Source organism: Tachypleus tridentatus, chromosome 7, assembly GCF_004210375.1.
Source record: "Tachypleus tridentatus isolate NWPU-2018 chromosome 7, ASM421037v1, whole genome shotgun sequence".
NCBI lineage: Eukaryota > Metazoa > Arthropoda > Merostomata > Xiphosura > Limulidae > Tachypleus > Tachypleus tridentatus.
Genome location: NC_134831.1, coordinates 69,240,396 through 69,257,510, shown reverse-complemented (window position 1 = coordinate 69,257,510; position 17,115 = coordinate 69,240,396). Strand labels below are relative to the sequence as shown.

The following is a 17,115-nucleotide window of genomic DNA, read 5'->3' as shown; positions in this document are numbered from 1 at the left end:
GGCAGCAAAAGTGCATGCAAACAGTTTTAGAGAGAGAGAAATTACAGCCATTCGCCGTGGTCCACTTCAGTACATGATTGAGGGCAGTTTGTAGTTGCCGCTCAATATAACTAATGTTTGATGACTGACATGAGATGTGAAAATCGTTGACATAGAGCCCATTTGCAACAGTGAGAGGAAGTTGTTCAGTGATGGCATTTATCTTTATACTGAAAAGTGTGACACTCAAAACACAGCCATGAGGGACCCCAAGTTCCTGTAGAAAAGAACAGGAAAGTGTCGAACCCACACAAACTTCGAATCTCCTGTCCAATAAAAAAATTTTAATAAACATGGGTAATTGGCCACGTAACCCGTATATACGGAGGTCTCTTAAAATGCCATACCTCCATGTTGCATCTTAAACCTTCTCAATATCAAAGAATATTGATACAAGATGTTGTAGTTTGAGAAAGGCTTCTCTGATTGATGTTTCAAGTCAAATTAGGTGGTCCGTGGTGGAATGCTGTTGTCGGTATCCACACTGGATGGGCGAGAGGATGTTGTTTGATTCGAGGAACCAAACAAGACGAGCATTAACCATCCTCTCTACGGTCTTACAGAGACAGCTCGTTAAAGCAATTGGACGATAGTTTGAAGGAATCTTGGGATCTTTCCCAGGCTGAGAGAAAGGTAAGATAATAGCCTGGTGCCAAGCATTAGGAAAAACATTCTCCTGCCAGATCCAGTTAAAAACAATTAGAAGAATATCAAGAGAAGGAGGTGAGAGATGGCGCAGCATGTCATAGTGTACATCATCAGGTCCAATAGATGTACTGCCAGACCGATGAAGGGCCATTTTCAGTTCCACCAGTGTAAAGGAATGATTATAGTCAAAGAGAAAGTCAGTTTGAAAGGAAAGAGCTGAACACTCTGCCCGAGTCTTGATGGCCAAGAAGGTGGAGGAACGAGCAGAAGTGCTAGATACCCGACAAAATCTTTCACCAAGAGTATCAGTGATGCTCCGGACATCAGCTACCACTTGGCCATCAGAAAGTAAGATCGAGAGGGGGACAGAATTGTAGTGTCCACTGACCTTTTCGATTCCTCTCCCATATGACTTTGGAACTGGTGGTAGAAGATATGCTAGTTGTGAATTTAATCCAAGATTCCTTCTGGTTTTGACGTCTTACCCACCTAGCATGTACACGGGTCCTTTGGAAAGCGATGTCGTTCGAAAGTGTTGGATATCTACAGAAAGTATCCCTTGCCTGTTTTTGAGCCTTCCGTGCCACATGGCAGGAAGGATTCCACCACAGATGAGGATATCGTGGAAAACGTGTCAAGGTTTTAGGAATACACTGAGTCACAGTTACTGCTGCCACACAGTCGTCTATTGATGGCTAACTCACGATGGCGAGATCAAGTTCTGCAAGAGCAGTGAAAGTGGGCCAATCTGTCTGATCCAGCTTCCACCGGGCACGCGGATAGGGTGGCATCAACCATGGCCAGTCTCTTTCAAAAGTATAGGAAAATGATCACTGCCTAGTGGATTATTGTCAACCCTCCATGAAAAATGGGAGAATAATGAAGGGAAGCAAACCGAGAGATCAATGGCGATAAAGGACTGACTAGGCGCGTGAAAATAAGTGGAAGAACCAGTATTGAAAAGAGAAAGATTGTGATCAGAGAGCATATGCTCTACAGAGCGACCCTTCCTATCAATAACAGCACTTAATCAATCAAGGTCTGATTGATCATATGTCTCTCCAGGTAGAGAGAACAAATAGTGATGGTATGATCCAAGGAAACACGGATGGCTACGGCCTCCAAGGGTGTGTTGAGTGACAAAGACAGGGTGGGCACATGCTGATCAACCAACAGTGCTACCCCTCCATGTACTCGTCCATCACACAGCCTGTTATTTCTGTACAGAGAAAACTGCTGAAAGGTGACTGTATCAACAGGTTTCAGAAATGTTTCTTGTAAGGAAAGACATACAGGATGGTAGGAAGCAATCAGTGTTTTGATGTCATCCAGATTAGAACGTAAACATCGACAGTTCCATTGTATCAAGGTGGCTATTTTTAATGATGGGTTGGAGAAGTGGCTGGAGAACCCTTCTGTTTACGACCAAGTCTTTTGTCCTTACTGTCCTTATTTGGAGGAGGTCTTTCGACCTCCATGGATCCTGCCCTGGGTCGATTGGGCAGGTCTTTGTTGTAAGAAGAAGATTACAGTGACTGAGATGCGAACAAATGATTGTTTTGCACCTTAGGGTGGGAGAAAAAGATGTATCTGAAAAAATGCCTGTATTTGAAACCAAAGGATGTGGATCTTGGGGGTTTGTTGGAATGTATGGAACAGAGATGGGTGTAGAAGTTGATTCATCAACCTTTTTAACCATGAAGGTCAAAAGGCTTTTCATTTGTTTTGAAAACGATTCTCTTGGAGGTACAGAGAGATCTGTCTGCACTCCCACTGTAGTTGTGGAACGAAGTGCAGCAGCATATGTCCGAGATGAAGTGGTGGACAGCAATTTCTGAGCCTCAGGATACCTAATGTTATGAGTCGTTTTCAAACGCTGCACCTCTTTCTCCAACCATTTTGGGCAAGAATGAAAGTAGGAAGCGTGAAAACCATTGCAGTTGACACAATGTGGGTCTGTATCACACTCATAGGCATCGTGGTCCTTGCCACCACAACAAGCACATGTCAGGGAACCACGACATGACGTCTTTGAGTAGCCAAACCTCTGACATTGGAAACATCAGAGAGGGTTTGGAATGTACGACTGCACCCTGCAATATAGATAACCTGCCTTGATGGTGGCAGGTGTACGTGGTGATGTAAATGTCAAAATGAGGATATTTGTCGGCAGTGTAACTCCATCTTTGCGAGTGGAGATGCACCTCACTGCAGAAACTCCTTGAGTGGAGAAACCGACGAAATTCTCTGACTCTGGGACGTTCTTCAAATCCCTCTCAACAATAACTCCTTGTGATGAATTCAAGGTAGCATGAGGGGTAACCTCAATAGGTACATCCCCAATTGCCTTTGAATTCAAGAGGAGTTCACTGTGTTGGGATGTGGATGTTTCAACCAATATGTCTCCAGATTGAAGCTTCTTTACTGACTTTGGAGACCAGCAAGTCCCTCTAGTCCCTTCTGAATAAAAATGGGGACATTTGCCCTAAAGGTTTTTCTGAAAGAGAATGTAATATAAGAAAATGGGGTACAGGTGTTACAGATGTTGAAGATTGCTGCTCAGAGTCTTCAAGACATGGTCATTTACCTATTGACTGTTTTTTCACTATTTTATTTAAATTTTTTGTAGGAAGATCCATAGGAAAAAAGAAAAATTTCAGTACCCACTAACCCCACCCACCATGGAGCCCTACGAAGGGACGCACTACAATGTCATGCAAGGACATTGCAGCAATGCCAGGGTTTCATGAGCACTATATCCAAACACCAGCATCAGAAACAATGTCCACAACACCCATTGAGAACTTCCAACACTGGTACTTGGTTGACTCTAGCCGATTGACCCAAGGGGGGCCACCAAAGGCTGCCCGTCTACAGGAATTCAAGGCCAAAGTGGTGTGTTAAGGTTAAACCCCTCAACCACCAGGATCATCTCCTCCCCTTCACGGGTCGCCATGCATGGCAAACACATGGGTGGATGTTTAGATCCCAGAGGAGATAACCAGAAAGAACAGAACCTTCCCTGGTAGGTCCCCTCTCCACATATAGGAATCCACACCGAGGGGCCAAATTTCATGGAAAATAATTCATGCATAGTAAATTCAAAATTATGGTAAATATGAGCATGTATAGCTTCACAGATAAAAGTTTAGTTAATTTGAATGAGCTCATGAACAGATGGTTAATAAAAATAGTTTAGCTACAATGAAAGATTTTTTCCACATTATTTTTTTATACATAAATATAAGTATGTTTATTGGTTTATTAACAGCTAAAAGTGAACAACTCTCAGGCAATGACTATTTTATTTTATATGGTGATTAATAAAAAAATTAGTAATTGGTGACTGTGACTTGCAGTGATTTTTTGCTAATGGAAAGACAGCACAAGTAAGAAAAATGCTATACAGTGGGTACACCTAACATACAGTTGAAGATACTGTTCAAACTTGAAAATGCAGAAAATATTTCTAAGTCCATTTGTCTGTGGAAATTGCCAGGCTCACACTGGGTCAAACAGTACATGTGAATGTTATAATTTAAAAATAGACACTGGAAAGTTGTCAAACCTAATCTTAGGACATTTCTGAAATTTGAAAGTGATGTAAATGGTTGTTAGATATTTAAAATGCCTATAGTTCTAAGGTCACCCTGTGATACTAATGAGGTACAACACAAACAGTAAAAATAGTTGGCAGTCAGCTCACAGACAAAAAAACAGGGTGATCAAAAAGTTCGGTCATTGATCTCACTACTAACAAACAAGTGATAGTGGTGGTGGAGGAATGCCAGTGGGTGGAGTTATTTTCATCAACCCACCCTAATGAGAATGCTGAGTCTGATCTGGTTAATATGCTCCAGTGTGCTGTGAACTTCATTTGTGTTAGACTGTTTGCACCCTTCTTCAAAAATGACACATTTTGAACAGTAGGCAAACATGAAATTTTGTTTTTAGCTTGGAAAGACAGCTACATAAAACACATTAAAATGCTAATGACGGTCTACAGAGATAATGACCATTGTATAAAAAAGTGTTTTTCAAGTGGTTAAACAAGGAAATGAATCACTGGAAGATGAAAAAAGAAGTTTTAATCCATCAATATCATGAAATGATGAAAACACTGACAAAGTCTGCACTCAAATCTGGTGGAACAAGTGTGTATGTGCAGGATGGGAATACTTTGAAGGGACTAATCATGTACATGTCTACTGTTTGAAAAACAATTTATTTATGCCATTATTCACGAAATGTTTTGATTGCCCCTTGTATGTATCACTTAAAGAACACTGGAAACACATATTTGAGCAATGGGAGCTCATCCACAGTACCTATCCAAACTATGACAATTAAACTAAAGGCACCTATGGCAAACTGGAAGTGTTGAGACAGCTGTAATATAAATACTATATAGACTATAAACACAACACAGACACTACAATGAGATAACAACAAAATCAGTTAAAAATCAAAATATTATTTATGTCAATTCTTTACATGCATTACATGTATAACTCAATGCCAGAATAATCTCTTAAACCAAAACTGCTCCCATATTTTTCAGCAGTGAGTTTGAAGTTTTACAATGCTAAAAATCAGGTTCAGATACCCTTATTAGAGGGCACAGCACAGACAGTCCATTGTGTAGCTTTGTGCCTAACAACAAATACAAACAAAATAAAACAAATAAACTTATTTCCAAATATTTAAACTTAAAAGTGAAATTAGCTCTGGTAATAGGTTTGTATAAACATGATTTTAATTAAAGTCATTTATATTACCATAAAGTTCTGTACAACATGTTGTAGATCCATCTTCTGAAGAGGAATAAAGTTGATCTTTTCTGCTGTTGCAAAGCTAACCTTTAAAAAAAAAAAAAAAGTCCAATAATTTTTTAAAAGGAGAAACCATTATATGTGTATATTCAGCTTAAATATCAATACGTTAACAAAGTCTAATACTGGGAAATGTTTCATAAAAAATATTCTTAAGTTAACAATCATGTACACATGTATCTAAACACACGTGTTTTGAAATAATATTAATTATTATTTGTTTGACAAAAAAATTACTGAATCAGTAAACAATTTGTGGCAGTTTCTCTAACAGTGGGTTGCAGCCCCCTTGGAGGGTCACGAGCAAGTTTCCAGATGCATCATTGGCTGTCTACATTGAGCTAACATTTTTTTGTCCTCAGAGTGTTTGAGAGGTGCACATGTCACCTTTGTTATGAACTACGACGAAATGTTTTTACATTCTTAAAGAGATAATGAGGGAGTCACGATAAAGCCTGGCAAAATTAGGCTGCTTTATAAGTAACCCAAGATTAATATATTCAAACAGAATTTTTTTTTTTTTTACAGAAAATATTAAAAATTGTTTAAAGTTAAGTAAGCAGTTTAGACTATATTTTTTAAAAACAAAAAAAACTGCAATGGAAGTTTAGTGAATGAAACCAATATACCAGAGCTTCAGAGTTAATATACAGTAGATGTATTACAAGTTTTGTTCATGTTTTTTCCATTTGTATTAGGATAAATTTTTAACAATCTGCAAGAATATGTGACAATCAATGAACTGGTGCAAAGCATTTATACAAAACAACCTTGTTCATTTATGAACAATAATTGTGTTCGTGCCAATCATTAAGAAAAATACATAACATGTTACACTGTTGGATAAATATGACAGCTTTTAAGCCTATGGTTATGTAGGTATAAACTTAACTGTGTATAAAAAAAGCGTTCATTCTATGCTGAAATCAATATGACATACACATTTTCATTTTACAGAATATAAATTCCACCTTTAATTAATTTTCTCTTCTTATTGATGAAACATGCATGGCACCCCTGCTCATTCTTACATAGATTATGTCACTAAGCACAGTATAGTTAATGTATGATGTAAGTGATTTTCTGTGTTTGTTTTACTTGTAGCAAAGCTGCATTGAGCTATCTGTTGAGTCAACCGAGGGGAAGAATTGAGCCTTTGATTTTAGCACATGTAAATCTGTAGACCTACTGCTGTACCAGCGGTGGACAAGTGGTATTTGGATCTTTCTTATGCATATTGAATTTTCAAAGTAATAAATGTAGGTTATAAAAACATACTAACATAATATTTCAATTAACAATAATTTTTAAAGTTACCATCATCATTAACTTAACTATGTAACACAAGACTTCTTTGCACTATGAACTATTTTTTGAAAAGTTTTCATGACTTGTAGTTAACTACAATATGTGTAATACAGGAATTTATCTTGTTACAACAAATGCATTTGTAAATTATCTTTTTTAATTGTTTTGCACGTGCTTAAGAGTAATGGTTACTAAAAAGAATTAAAAATAAATGTCAGGGTACCTGATAAAAGTAGAGGACACTTTGCCGTCCAAATGCAAGAACAGGATCTATTACACGCTGATTGGCTGAAATTTGAATAAGAACAAACTGCCATCCTAATACTGGGAGTGTGTCTTGGTTAGCCTATAACATAAGACAAGTACAGGTAACACAAGTATTAATTTAAAAAAAAGAAAAAAGGTTTAAACTATTTTTTTTAAAAATTGCAAGAGAAGAAACACTGAAACAAATTACCTTTAGAAGCTGAGTAAAGTAAACTCGAAGTGTAGGTCTTATTGTTACAACAATCACCTATAAAGAAGAAAAATTTATAAGGTATAAAGCTTGTTGCAAGAATTGCCCTGAAATCATAAAATGTTTAGGTATGCACAATGTATTGTATTTTAACACAATAAATCATACTACAACACAAAATATTCATAGGTACATGAAGTATATAATGATTTTCTGTACCATAAGAACGATGAAACACCTACTTTTGTCACTGTTGCTAAGGCCAGAAGACAAACATCTTGACCAAAGTGGTGCTTGAAATTGACTGTCATCCTTAAAGGCTCTAATGCACAAACTTCTCCACGACTGAAATAAGACAAATAAAAAGATTGAAATCCAAATATTCAGGACACACAAGATTATAATAAAAACTTCCTCATACAGAGAACAATCCAAATTCTTTATCACAAGTAAATAAACTTACTCCTACTAAGTACTTTTTTCACAAAATCTCTGGACTGTTTATACAAAACATATTAAACTCAACATTGTGCATTCATTGGAAGAAGGAGAAGTATCCTTAATACTAGAAATACAATGAAATCATTAATATTGCAATAAGAGAATTTTAAACATTTGTACTTTGTGCAACATTACAAAAATTGACAACAATCACTTACAATGTTACATTTAATAAACACAGTGTGAACATGATGTAGCTGTCTTACAAAAAACTTTCAGACTCACCTTCCAGAAAAAATACACCGTGACTCACAGGTTCTGTTTCCCATGACCCTTCTGTAAAAGAGGTGTAAAGTATTAAACTGGTCAAAACTGAACATTTCAACATTATGTGCATCAGTGAGGGTCAAAGTGCATATGCCACAAACTTTTTTAAAATGCCATTAACCATGTTATATATTTGATATAAAGTTTATGCAATTTCCTCTTAACTCAAAATTGCTGAATTAGTTACAGTCATGGCAGAGAATAATAATAACAATACAGTATACAGGGTTACTAAATAAAACTGTAAATATGCATTGCATAGATTTTATATGTAACACAAATGCAATATGCAAAACAGACAAAAGTATTTTTTTCTTCACATGAACATCATCTTACATTCTGACTAGTCAGGATCAGAATTACACCAGCAATTCATGGAAATAACTTGCAAACAAATATATTTGTAACACTTTTTTTTATTGTGCAATGACTTTGCTTTACCTTTTATACATGTAATAGATTAATAGGAGGTTGATCAAATGGACCAATCCTGCATACATGTGGTTAAACATTTTGTACAGAATATTTGTTGTCAAACCAAAATATACGGAATGGTTTTCTAATTTTTTTTTTCTGTAATAATTAATGGGTTGCTAAACACAAGCTGAAAATATGGGAACAAAAAATTAGTCAGTCAAAAGGGTCAGAGTTCTAATATAAATTTTCATAAAAAACACCTTGGAGTGAAAAAATGACGACCCTAAATAGGTTTTATAACTATTATGAGTACTGGATATATATTTGCAAATTATGACAAACTCATTCCTGAAATATTGGTGACAACTGGTCATCATAGGATTGTATACAATGAAATAGTTCACAAAATATGAAACCAGCACTTCAAGGAGTATACTGAAATACTGTTCTATGTTACTGTATATAAGGCATAACATTAACTAACACTTTTCAGAATTCCTGATATTTTTACTTACCTGTTTATTTTAAAACCTACGTTTTTTTTTTGTTAGTACACTTAGAAGTAAAAATCTCCCAGAAATATATTTAGCAGATTTCCCTCACCTGAAGTTCAATTCAAACACAGAACCTCCACTGTCACTGCATACTGCCAGAGTGGGGTCATCTGTAAACTGTGTATAAGACACATATATTAATATAAAAACTGCTAAATGAACAGACAATTTGCAATGATGATTAACCATCACAAATAATATGCAAAAAATAAATATTAAAACAAAGCATTAAAACATTTTAAAGAAGTCTGGCTTTCTTTAAGAGAAGCAGAAACACAATTAATACCTGTAGTTATTTTTCTCTAAACATTACCATAATTAATTATATGACAGGTTAGAGTATTTATTTTTCTTAAAACTAGTGATAATTCCAGTGATTAGAAGAACAAATGATACTTAAAATTATGTAAACAAAATATGGAATAAAAATCTAGCTAAACATTTTTTAAGAAATTATACAATAATTAAAATATGTTTCAATGTAAAAAACATTCACGATTATAATGCTTAGATCTTAAATTTTACCTTAACATGCAAAACTGCTGTCTGCAAGGGATGAACATCTGTTATTGTTCTCAACAGCTTGCCATTTGCTAGATCCCACATTGTCAACTAAGGAAAAGATCCAATACATTTAAGGTACCTGTTTTGCTATGCTATCATACTTTGAGCAACATGAAAAATTTCAAATAATAAGATTCTCAGAAAAATAATTTTGGTAACAAATCCTTACAAATACAGAGAATATTAAAATTTGTTACTTTTTTATAGAAATATATACACTATATATACAACCAAGTGGTTGGTCAAACTGACTGAGTCCATGTTGAGAAAGTTAATTTCCATTTCACATACCACCTTACATTAGCCTTAACTTGACAGATGGAATTATACTTCACCATAACCAACTGAAAAATAAAAGTAGACACACACCTGTCCTCTAGCATAGCCACACAGCAGACGAGAGCAATCTCCATTAAAAGCTAATGCTGAAACAGATCCATAGTCTTCACTGTAAGAAGCATTACCAAGACACCACTTCAGAACCTGTTTTGGGTCTAAATATTGAAAAGGTATTAGTCCAAGCTTAAGGAGGTTTCTAATAAAATACAAATACAAATGAAAGTCCACAACAATATATACCTAAATTAGTACACAGATGTCTGTTGTATAGGGTTTGCATGTTGAAAATATGTCATTCATTATCTTATTACCCGGATTGCACTTGCAGATTTCAGAAATCAGGTTTGTTTATTTTTTATATTAGAACCACAGTTTTCTGACAAGTTTTATAGCTTGTTAAATGTAGTTAATTTTCTTAAACATATGCAATTATTTAACCAAAGATTACCTACATACCAAAAATTAAGACAAGACCATGAAAGGTCCCCACTGCAATCAGAGATGAAACAGCCTGCAATATAAGAAAGATATTTATTGGTTGTTAAAATATAATAGTTTCTGTAACATTAAGATATACTTAATATTTAGTATGAAATAGCTTGTTTAAAGAAAAGAGTATTGAAACTTTTTGAAAACTTACCAAGTTCTTAGTACAGAAAAATATATACTGGATACTTTGACATATACTGAATTGGTGATAATACAGGATAACATTATTAGAATATTTTTACCAGATAAGGAGAATGATATATTTAGGGCATTTGCATAGTAAGATTTTTTTCTAAAGCTTCTTTTAAATCTTTTTGCCACTGAATTATGTTATGTCCCATCAAGAGTACATAAGGTCAAGTAATGATATTAGTTTCAAGGTGATGGCACTGTAGCTGGTTATTGCTAATTTAGGTGTTGTGTGCACTCATTGTAGACTGAATTTGACATAAACTACTAAAAACATAAAAGACCTACAAACTATATAATGAAAACATACATGTATACTCATATTTAAATACACAGCAAAAACCACTTCTTACCTTGGTACATGTTCATAGCTACCACTAGATACCAGTAATTTTGTATTGTGCTGTAGTATATTTAAGCGTGTTTATTGCAATTTGTATTGCATATTCATTTTCACCATTAAGAGTAAGTAATTATATTCAAATTTCATACTGATCACTATGTATTATGTATGAATATTTACATTGTTGTAAAATACATTCTTCATAATATTTACACTTCTATGGGCATGTGTGGAAAAGTTGTTAAAGACATGGCCTCATTTTTACTTTGGTAACATTTTATTATGGATCCCTGACTCACCATTGTAAATTTTCTTCTGTAACCTCTGTGGATAATCTATAATGTAGCAGTGATGATACTAAAAGGAGGCTTTTTCTGATTAAATTGTTTATATTTGTATATTGATTGAAAAATTGTAGAGCATATGTATGAAAACAATAATAACTTATCAAATTTATTTAACAGTGATGTTTATGCAAGATACAAATAACTGGATAAAACAAAAAGTAGCTCAATGTAAGGAGAACATCTCTTTTAGAAACATCTACACAACTGTAACATACCCTGCTTAAAAGTGTAAAAGACTGAACTTTAAGTACCATTGATAAGAACATATCTTTCTGAACTATATAAGTAATAACATACAGCAACCAAATTTTGTTTTTGAGAATATTAATTTCTTAGTGAATTTCAACATAATATACTATAATGATAACAAATGTAATTAAATGCAACATTTTTGTAATTGCACTTTGAACTAATTTCCACACCCTCAAATGCACAAAAGCTACTAGCCTAACCACCCATTTATATTACACGATTCAATACATTTACCATTTCTGCTTCCCATCATACTCACCATGGCAGTAGGCTTTCCAGCATTGATCCTTTCTGAAGCTGACTGAATCTGAGAAGATACTCCCCTGAGAACCACATGTCGAAGGATTGAGCCGTGAATGCCATACTGAGGTGTTTTATGATATCTACAAATTGCAAAGACATCTTTGCAATATTGTTATGTAACAGTATTCTCACTTTACACAAAACCACTATATTTTTGTTTAGAAAGAGTGTGTCATTAGATTAGATAAAAAATAATTTAAAAACTTTTTTTCAGAGCAAGTGAATATAAGACTTTTGTCACTAAATATGTTACTTCAGATTTCATATTACAACAATGCATTCATGGCTAAAATAGGATATATATATATATATCCATCTATAATTAAAGATATACAATCTTAAGATTAATATACATGTACTTGTACTAACAAAGACTGTTTAACCCTAGTTAGTTTTGACAATATTTTAATCTGATTCTTTATTTTTCAAACATTCCACAAAACTCTTATTTCTAAAGATTTCACCCTGTCTTTTTAACAGAAACAATGAAATTAATCTCACATTATGAAGATCCAAGCTCATTAATTTACATCATGTCTACTTGCAATTAAGTTTTTGTTCAATACCCTTCATTGTTCCCTTCATTGCAGGTACTCTCTCTCTCTCTCTCTCTATATATATATATATATATATATATGTTTCTTATAACCAAAAAACATGCCAAAATAAAAATAAATAAAAAATGTTGCACTGATTGAATGGATTCCAAGGCACAAGCTATAATGTACAATATAAAATGTACCCAAGGTTTTGGAGGTGACTGAAAAAGTAGGACCTACATTGTGGTGAGGATACACCATCTATCAGTTTTAACCTCAATTTACTACTTTCACATAAAGAAAAATAAGGTAAAGGAATAGCAATAGAAATAATAGATACAGAAATGGAAATTAGGAGAGTGAGATGTGGGTACTCAAAGCCCATAATGTTTCACATTTATATCACTCTTCACTGCCTGCAGATAGTTGTGGGGAGGTGACTGCTCGCTAAAGCAAATAAGAAAAAAAATTGATAATTTATATATATATCTCTAATAATAGAACTCTTAAATTTTTTTTTAAGTTTGATTGCTTCAATTAACTTTTTATCATAATTAAATGGTTTAACAGAAACTAATATAACAATTGTGTTAGGAGTGAGATTATTTTGCTCAAAACAAGTTAGAATCAAGACTGAACTTCAAAATTATGACATATAATAGAAGCAAGCTAAGATGCAATTGACACCTCCTTTTTAAGATCTCATCTGAAGTTGTTACATCAAAGAATCGCTTTAGTATGTTTAGAGGTATTACTTGTACCTACTTTTTTAAAAGATCTCATCAATGGTTCTACTTGAAATCTTTATTTCAAAGACATAAACTTGATGATGAAGAGTTAAGCATAGGTTAAGTACCTCTTTCACAAGTATCATTTAGTTTCTTTTCATGAAGTGCTCTTGTCCAAATAAATTTTATCCAAAATATCTCAAATAAATATTTCTGATCAAAGACCTACCAAGCTGCTTCTTATCAAAGATACACTGTCATTTTCATTAAAGATATCACAATAAAATTTATTAAAGACCTCATATTTAAATTAAATACTTGTTATTACAGACACCATTTAAAATTTATATTCTAATTTAGTGCATAAATCGATACATTTTTATCTTCTTCAACACTATGATAAACAACACCTTTTTTGAACTTCAGTACATTGGGTTTGATTTGGTTTGTTTGGAATTTTGTGCAAAGCTACACAAAAGCTATCTGCACTAGCCATCCCTAATTTCACAGTGTAAGACTAGAGGGAAGGCACCTAGTCATAACCATCCACAGCCAACTCTTGGGCTACTCTTTTACCAACAAATGGTGGGATTGACCATCACATATAAAATGCCCCCAGGGCTGAAAAAATAAGCATGTTTGGTGTGATGGTGATTCCAACCCACGACCCTTGGTATTATGAACTCAGTGCCTTAACCACCTGACCATGCCAGCCCCAGTAGATTGGGTAATATCAAATAAAAACAAAAGGGTGGAGACAGAATAAGCAGATGAAATCATTTGTATGAAATTACATGAGGTGAATGTGGAAGCAATCAAACATTCTCTGCTTTACACATCAGTAATCATGTTTTCAGTGAAATATTCCCAAGAATTTTAAATATTCTACACACATTAGGATATTATAATTTTCCTCTCCTGACAATCTATTTTTGATAGGTACACATCTCTTCTCACAGAAATAGCTATTTCATTCAGTGCTGCCCTTTATTTGCAAAAACATTTATTTGTATATGCCATAAGCCTTAACTTTCCCATTCATTTGGAATTTACTAAATTTGATGTGTATTGCATGCAAATCATCTTGCAACGACCCTCCACCAATAAGAGTGCAATATACTCTCTTGATTCACGTGACTCCCTCTATTCTATTCTAATGAACTATCACTTCAAGTTTCAACAGAAAAAGGAAACACCAGTTGTCAATAGGGAGGAAGGGTTGGAAGTGTGAAAGGAGGTAAAATACCTATCAGAAATACGTTTTCAGTATAGGAAAAGTATAGCTTCTGATACGGTACATTACCTCTTCAGACAGAAATAACTAGGATCACACAATGAGCAGGTGAAGAGACTGGTGCAAAAAAAAGAAAAAAGCATTCTTCAAAAGTGTCCAAAGGATACTACCTAAAAGGAGATATTTGAAATTGAAGATCTGATGTGAGAGACTGCACCACTTTTGAGCCACATATACTCTTCAGCCATTGTGGAAATGGAGGAGCATATTCAAGTGGGAGAGAACTATAGCAGGAGAGAGATCCAAGCCATATGATAATTTTTAAAACTCAAACCTAGAAATATAAATGTGGGTAGGATTAAAAGGATGTGCCCCTAGGCATAAAGTGGCTGGGAAGTGACAAACCAAATATCCAAAACCCACGCTGCTGGGTAGGATGAGGATCATACCTATTACAAGTCCATTACAATCCAGTACCTAGTCATCTGGTGGAGATAGAAAAAAAGATAAAACCATCTCCACCTCAAGTTCATGAGATTGGAGGGAATCTTGTATCCTCCATTCCATGAACAGAGCACACGACAAAAAAGAAATAGATTATTCAGTCCGTAAACCTGACATCCAGTCCATGAAAAGATGTCTGCTTAATGTGAATCCTTTCACTCAAACTTGAAATTGATAGGAACTACCCCAAGCATAGTAACATCCTCAGGATAGAAGAAAGGGAAGTACCTCCACCATGACCCACAACAGTAATGGAGTACCAAGAGTATAAATGAGGTAAAAAATTGAGAGATCTATAATTCATGTATAAAAACTTACATTTATTGGTCCAGCTTTAAATCCAAAACCAATCAATTGGGAACTGATATCAATGTAGATGGTGGGTCTCAATCAAAGGGGTGAACTGCAGTTTTGTTAACTCACTCTCATTTTACCTGTGGAGGATATCATGTCATCTACATCAGCACACCACCACCACCCTACCCTCAAACAAATGGTTTTATAATCATTTATATATAATATTTGAATGTCATTAACACATTTACTCCACAGTTCACCACCCCAGTTGCTAGAAACTGGAAAGTGAGGAGGAATCTTGAACTCCAATAGACGAAATGAGAGAGAGAGCCCAGTGGAGAGTATGGAGGAATGACAACACCTGAGACAGTGCAATGAATGACCATAAAACCCTATTTTGAAAAGCAGATCATACTGATTCATTCAATATAAGACATGGTATAGATGGGCAGCTATCCCCTTCTGTTTTACCCATGTAGTTCATGGATGAATATGGTCCAGGATGAGCAAATTTGTGAAGCAAACCTATTGTGAGGATAAACCTACAAACAATCTTGTGAAATATCCCATTCAAACAGTGTGTGTAGCATGCTCAGAGAATTATAATATGTAAATCAACATATTTTTACAGTGTGTATTTGAATGGTTAAAGAATATGAGTTCAGGCACCACTCACTGCAGTGCGTGATCCAGACAATGATTAATAACAAAAAGAAAAAAGGACCCTCAAAAGAATATAAAAGGCAATAAGAGATAACCTACCCAGTCAAAGTTTCAAAGAAGTTTAAAAAATGGCTACAGACAGAGGATGATAACCTAAAGAAAAAGATACCTCGATCCTATGCAAGTAGCAAGAAATGAACATATTGAGGGTGGTCCACATGTCCAATTGAAGAATTTCCTGTAAGGGAAGATGAATATGAGACTCCAATGAAAACATAGGGTGTTGTACTTGATAAGAAGACACCCAGAACAAAGTATGGGAGAAAGATGATAAAAATAATAAGTAAATCAAATTAAAAGCTGAACCCAATTGGTGAGGGTGAAAGAAGAAAGATCACAAGGAGAGAATTCTGTCAAGGAATAAAAAAGCAGGAACAGTCACTATTAAAGGAAGCCATATAAGTAATATAACAGTGAAAAGCATGTACAGGACATAAAAATCTATCCAGACCAGACTGAGGAAAAAGAAAGAAAAAGAGATTGGCAAAAGGGGGGTGTTATCCTCTTGGGTCTCCAAAGTTCTGGGGAGGAAAGAATGATCTGGATAAAGGAAAATATACATGGAATGGAAAAGAGTACATGAGACAGGCTAAGAGAAGAAGGAAATAAGTCTAGTGGGAAAGGTGAAGCAAGAAGCATGTGGAGAGTGGTTCAAACAGAGGCAAAGTGAGGCAGTGAAGGACTGTACTAACACCACAATCTGGAAGGACAATCAGCTGAGGTGGATAACAGATTCAGAAGGGAAGCATCAAAAGGGAAAGAGTAGGAAAGATAAACTCCCTGCAGTATCTAGAAAAATGAAAAGTGTAGGCCAATGCTACCTGATAACCTGAGATTGAGGAGACACAAGACCCCTGATTCAAAAGCCAAGTTAGGAATTTGTAATTTTAATAACAGTAGATTTATCAGGTGAAAACCCTTAAATAGGAAATCAGTGGTGGAAAACATTAATTTACATTGATAAACTTGCCCGGAGGAAGAGCGAAGGGAACTAGCTAGAAAAGAAGCTGCACATTAGGACAAACCAGAAAAAACCAGGCATGAAGACTAAGGATAGGAAAGGCTGAATGAAACATTAGTGACCTAGGTTGACAAAAAAAAAGATGGAGCAAGAAAAGGAAGTAAGAGGAGTAATTTGAAGCTAGAATTATGACAAGAACCACAGCTGAACCAGCCAGTAAGATGCAATCAGAAGAACTTTAACGGAGTGACATGAAGGTTCAAAATCACCCTGTGAAGAA

At 34.8% G+C, this 17,115-nt stretch overlaps 1 protein-coding gene across 8 annotated transcripts in view; it reads right to left on the bottom strand.

The window, feature by feature from the left end:
- The window catches only part of Vps8 (vacuolar protein sorting 8), a 109,597-nt gene that overhangs the window by 72,959 nt on the left and 19,523 nt on the right, over positions 1-17,115 (bottom strand). For all 8 annotated transcript variants that reach the window (XR_013030924.1, XR_013030923.1, XR_013030925.1 and 5 more), the window contains exons 4-13: positions 11,806-11,929; positions 10,383-10,437; positions 9,957-10,081; positions 9,549-9,635; positions 9,073-9,140; positions 8,011-8,061; positions 7,527-7,629; positions 7,285-7,341; positions 7,051-7,173; positions 5,466-5,546 (exon numbers count right to left, since the gene is read on the bottom strand). Coding sequence is in view for 3 of the 8 variants with exons in the window: in XM_076512313.1 (XP_076368428.1) it covers positions 5,466-5,546; positions 7,051-7,173; positions 7,285-7,341; positions 7,527-7,629; positions 8,011-8,061; positions 9,073-9,140; positions 9,549-9,635; positions 9,957-10,081; positions 10,383-10,437; positions 11,806-11,929 (874 nt within the window). In the remaining 5 variants the exon portion in view is untranslated. The remainder of the gene's footprint in view (positions 1-5,465; positions 5,547-7,050; positions 7,174-7,284; positions 7,342-7,526; positions 7,630-8,010; positions 8,062-9,072; positions 9,141-9,548; positions 9,636-9,956; positions 10,082-10,382; positions 10,438-11,805; positions 11,930-17,115) is intronic.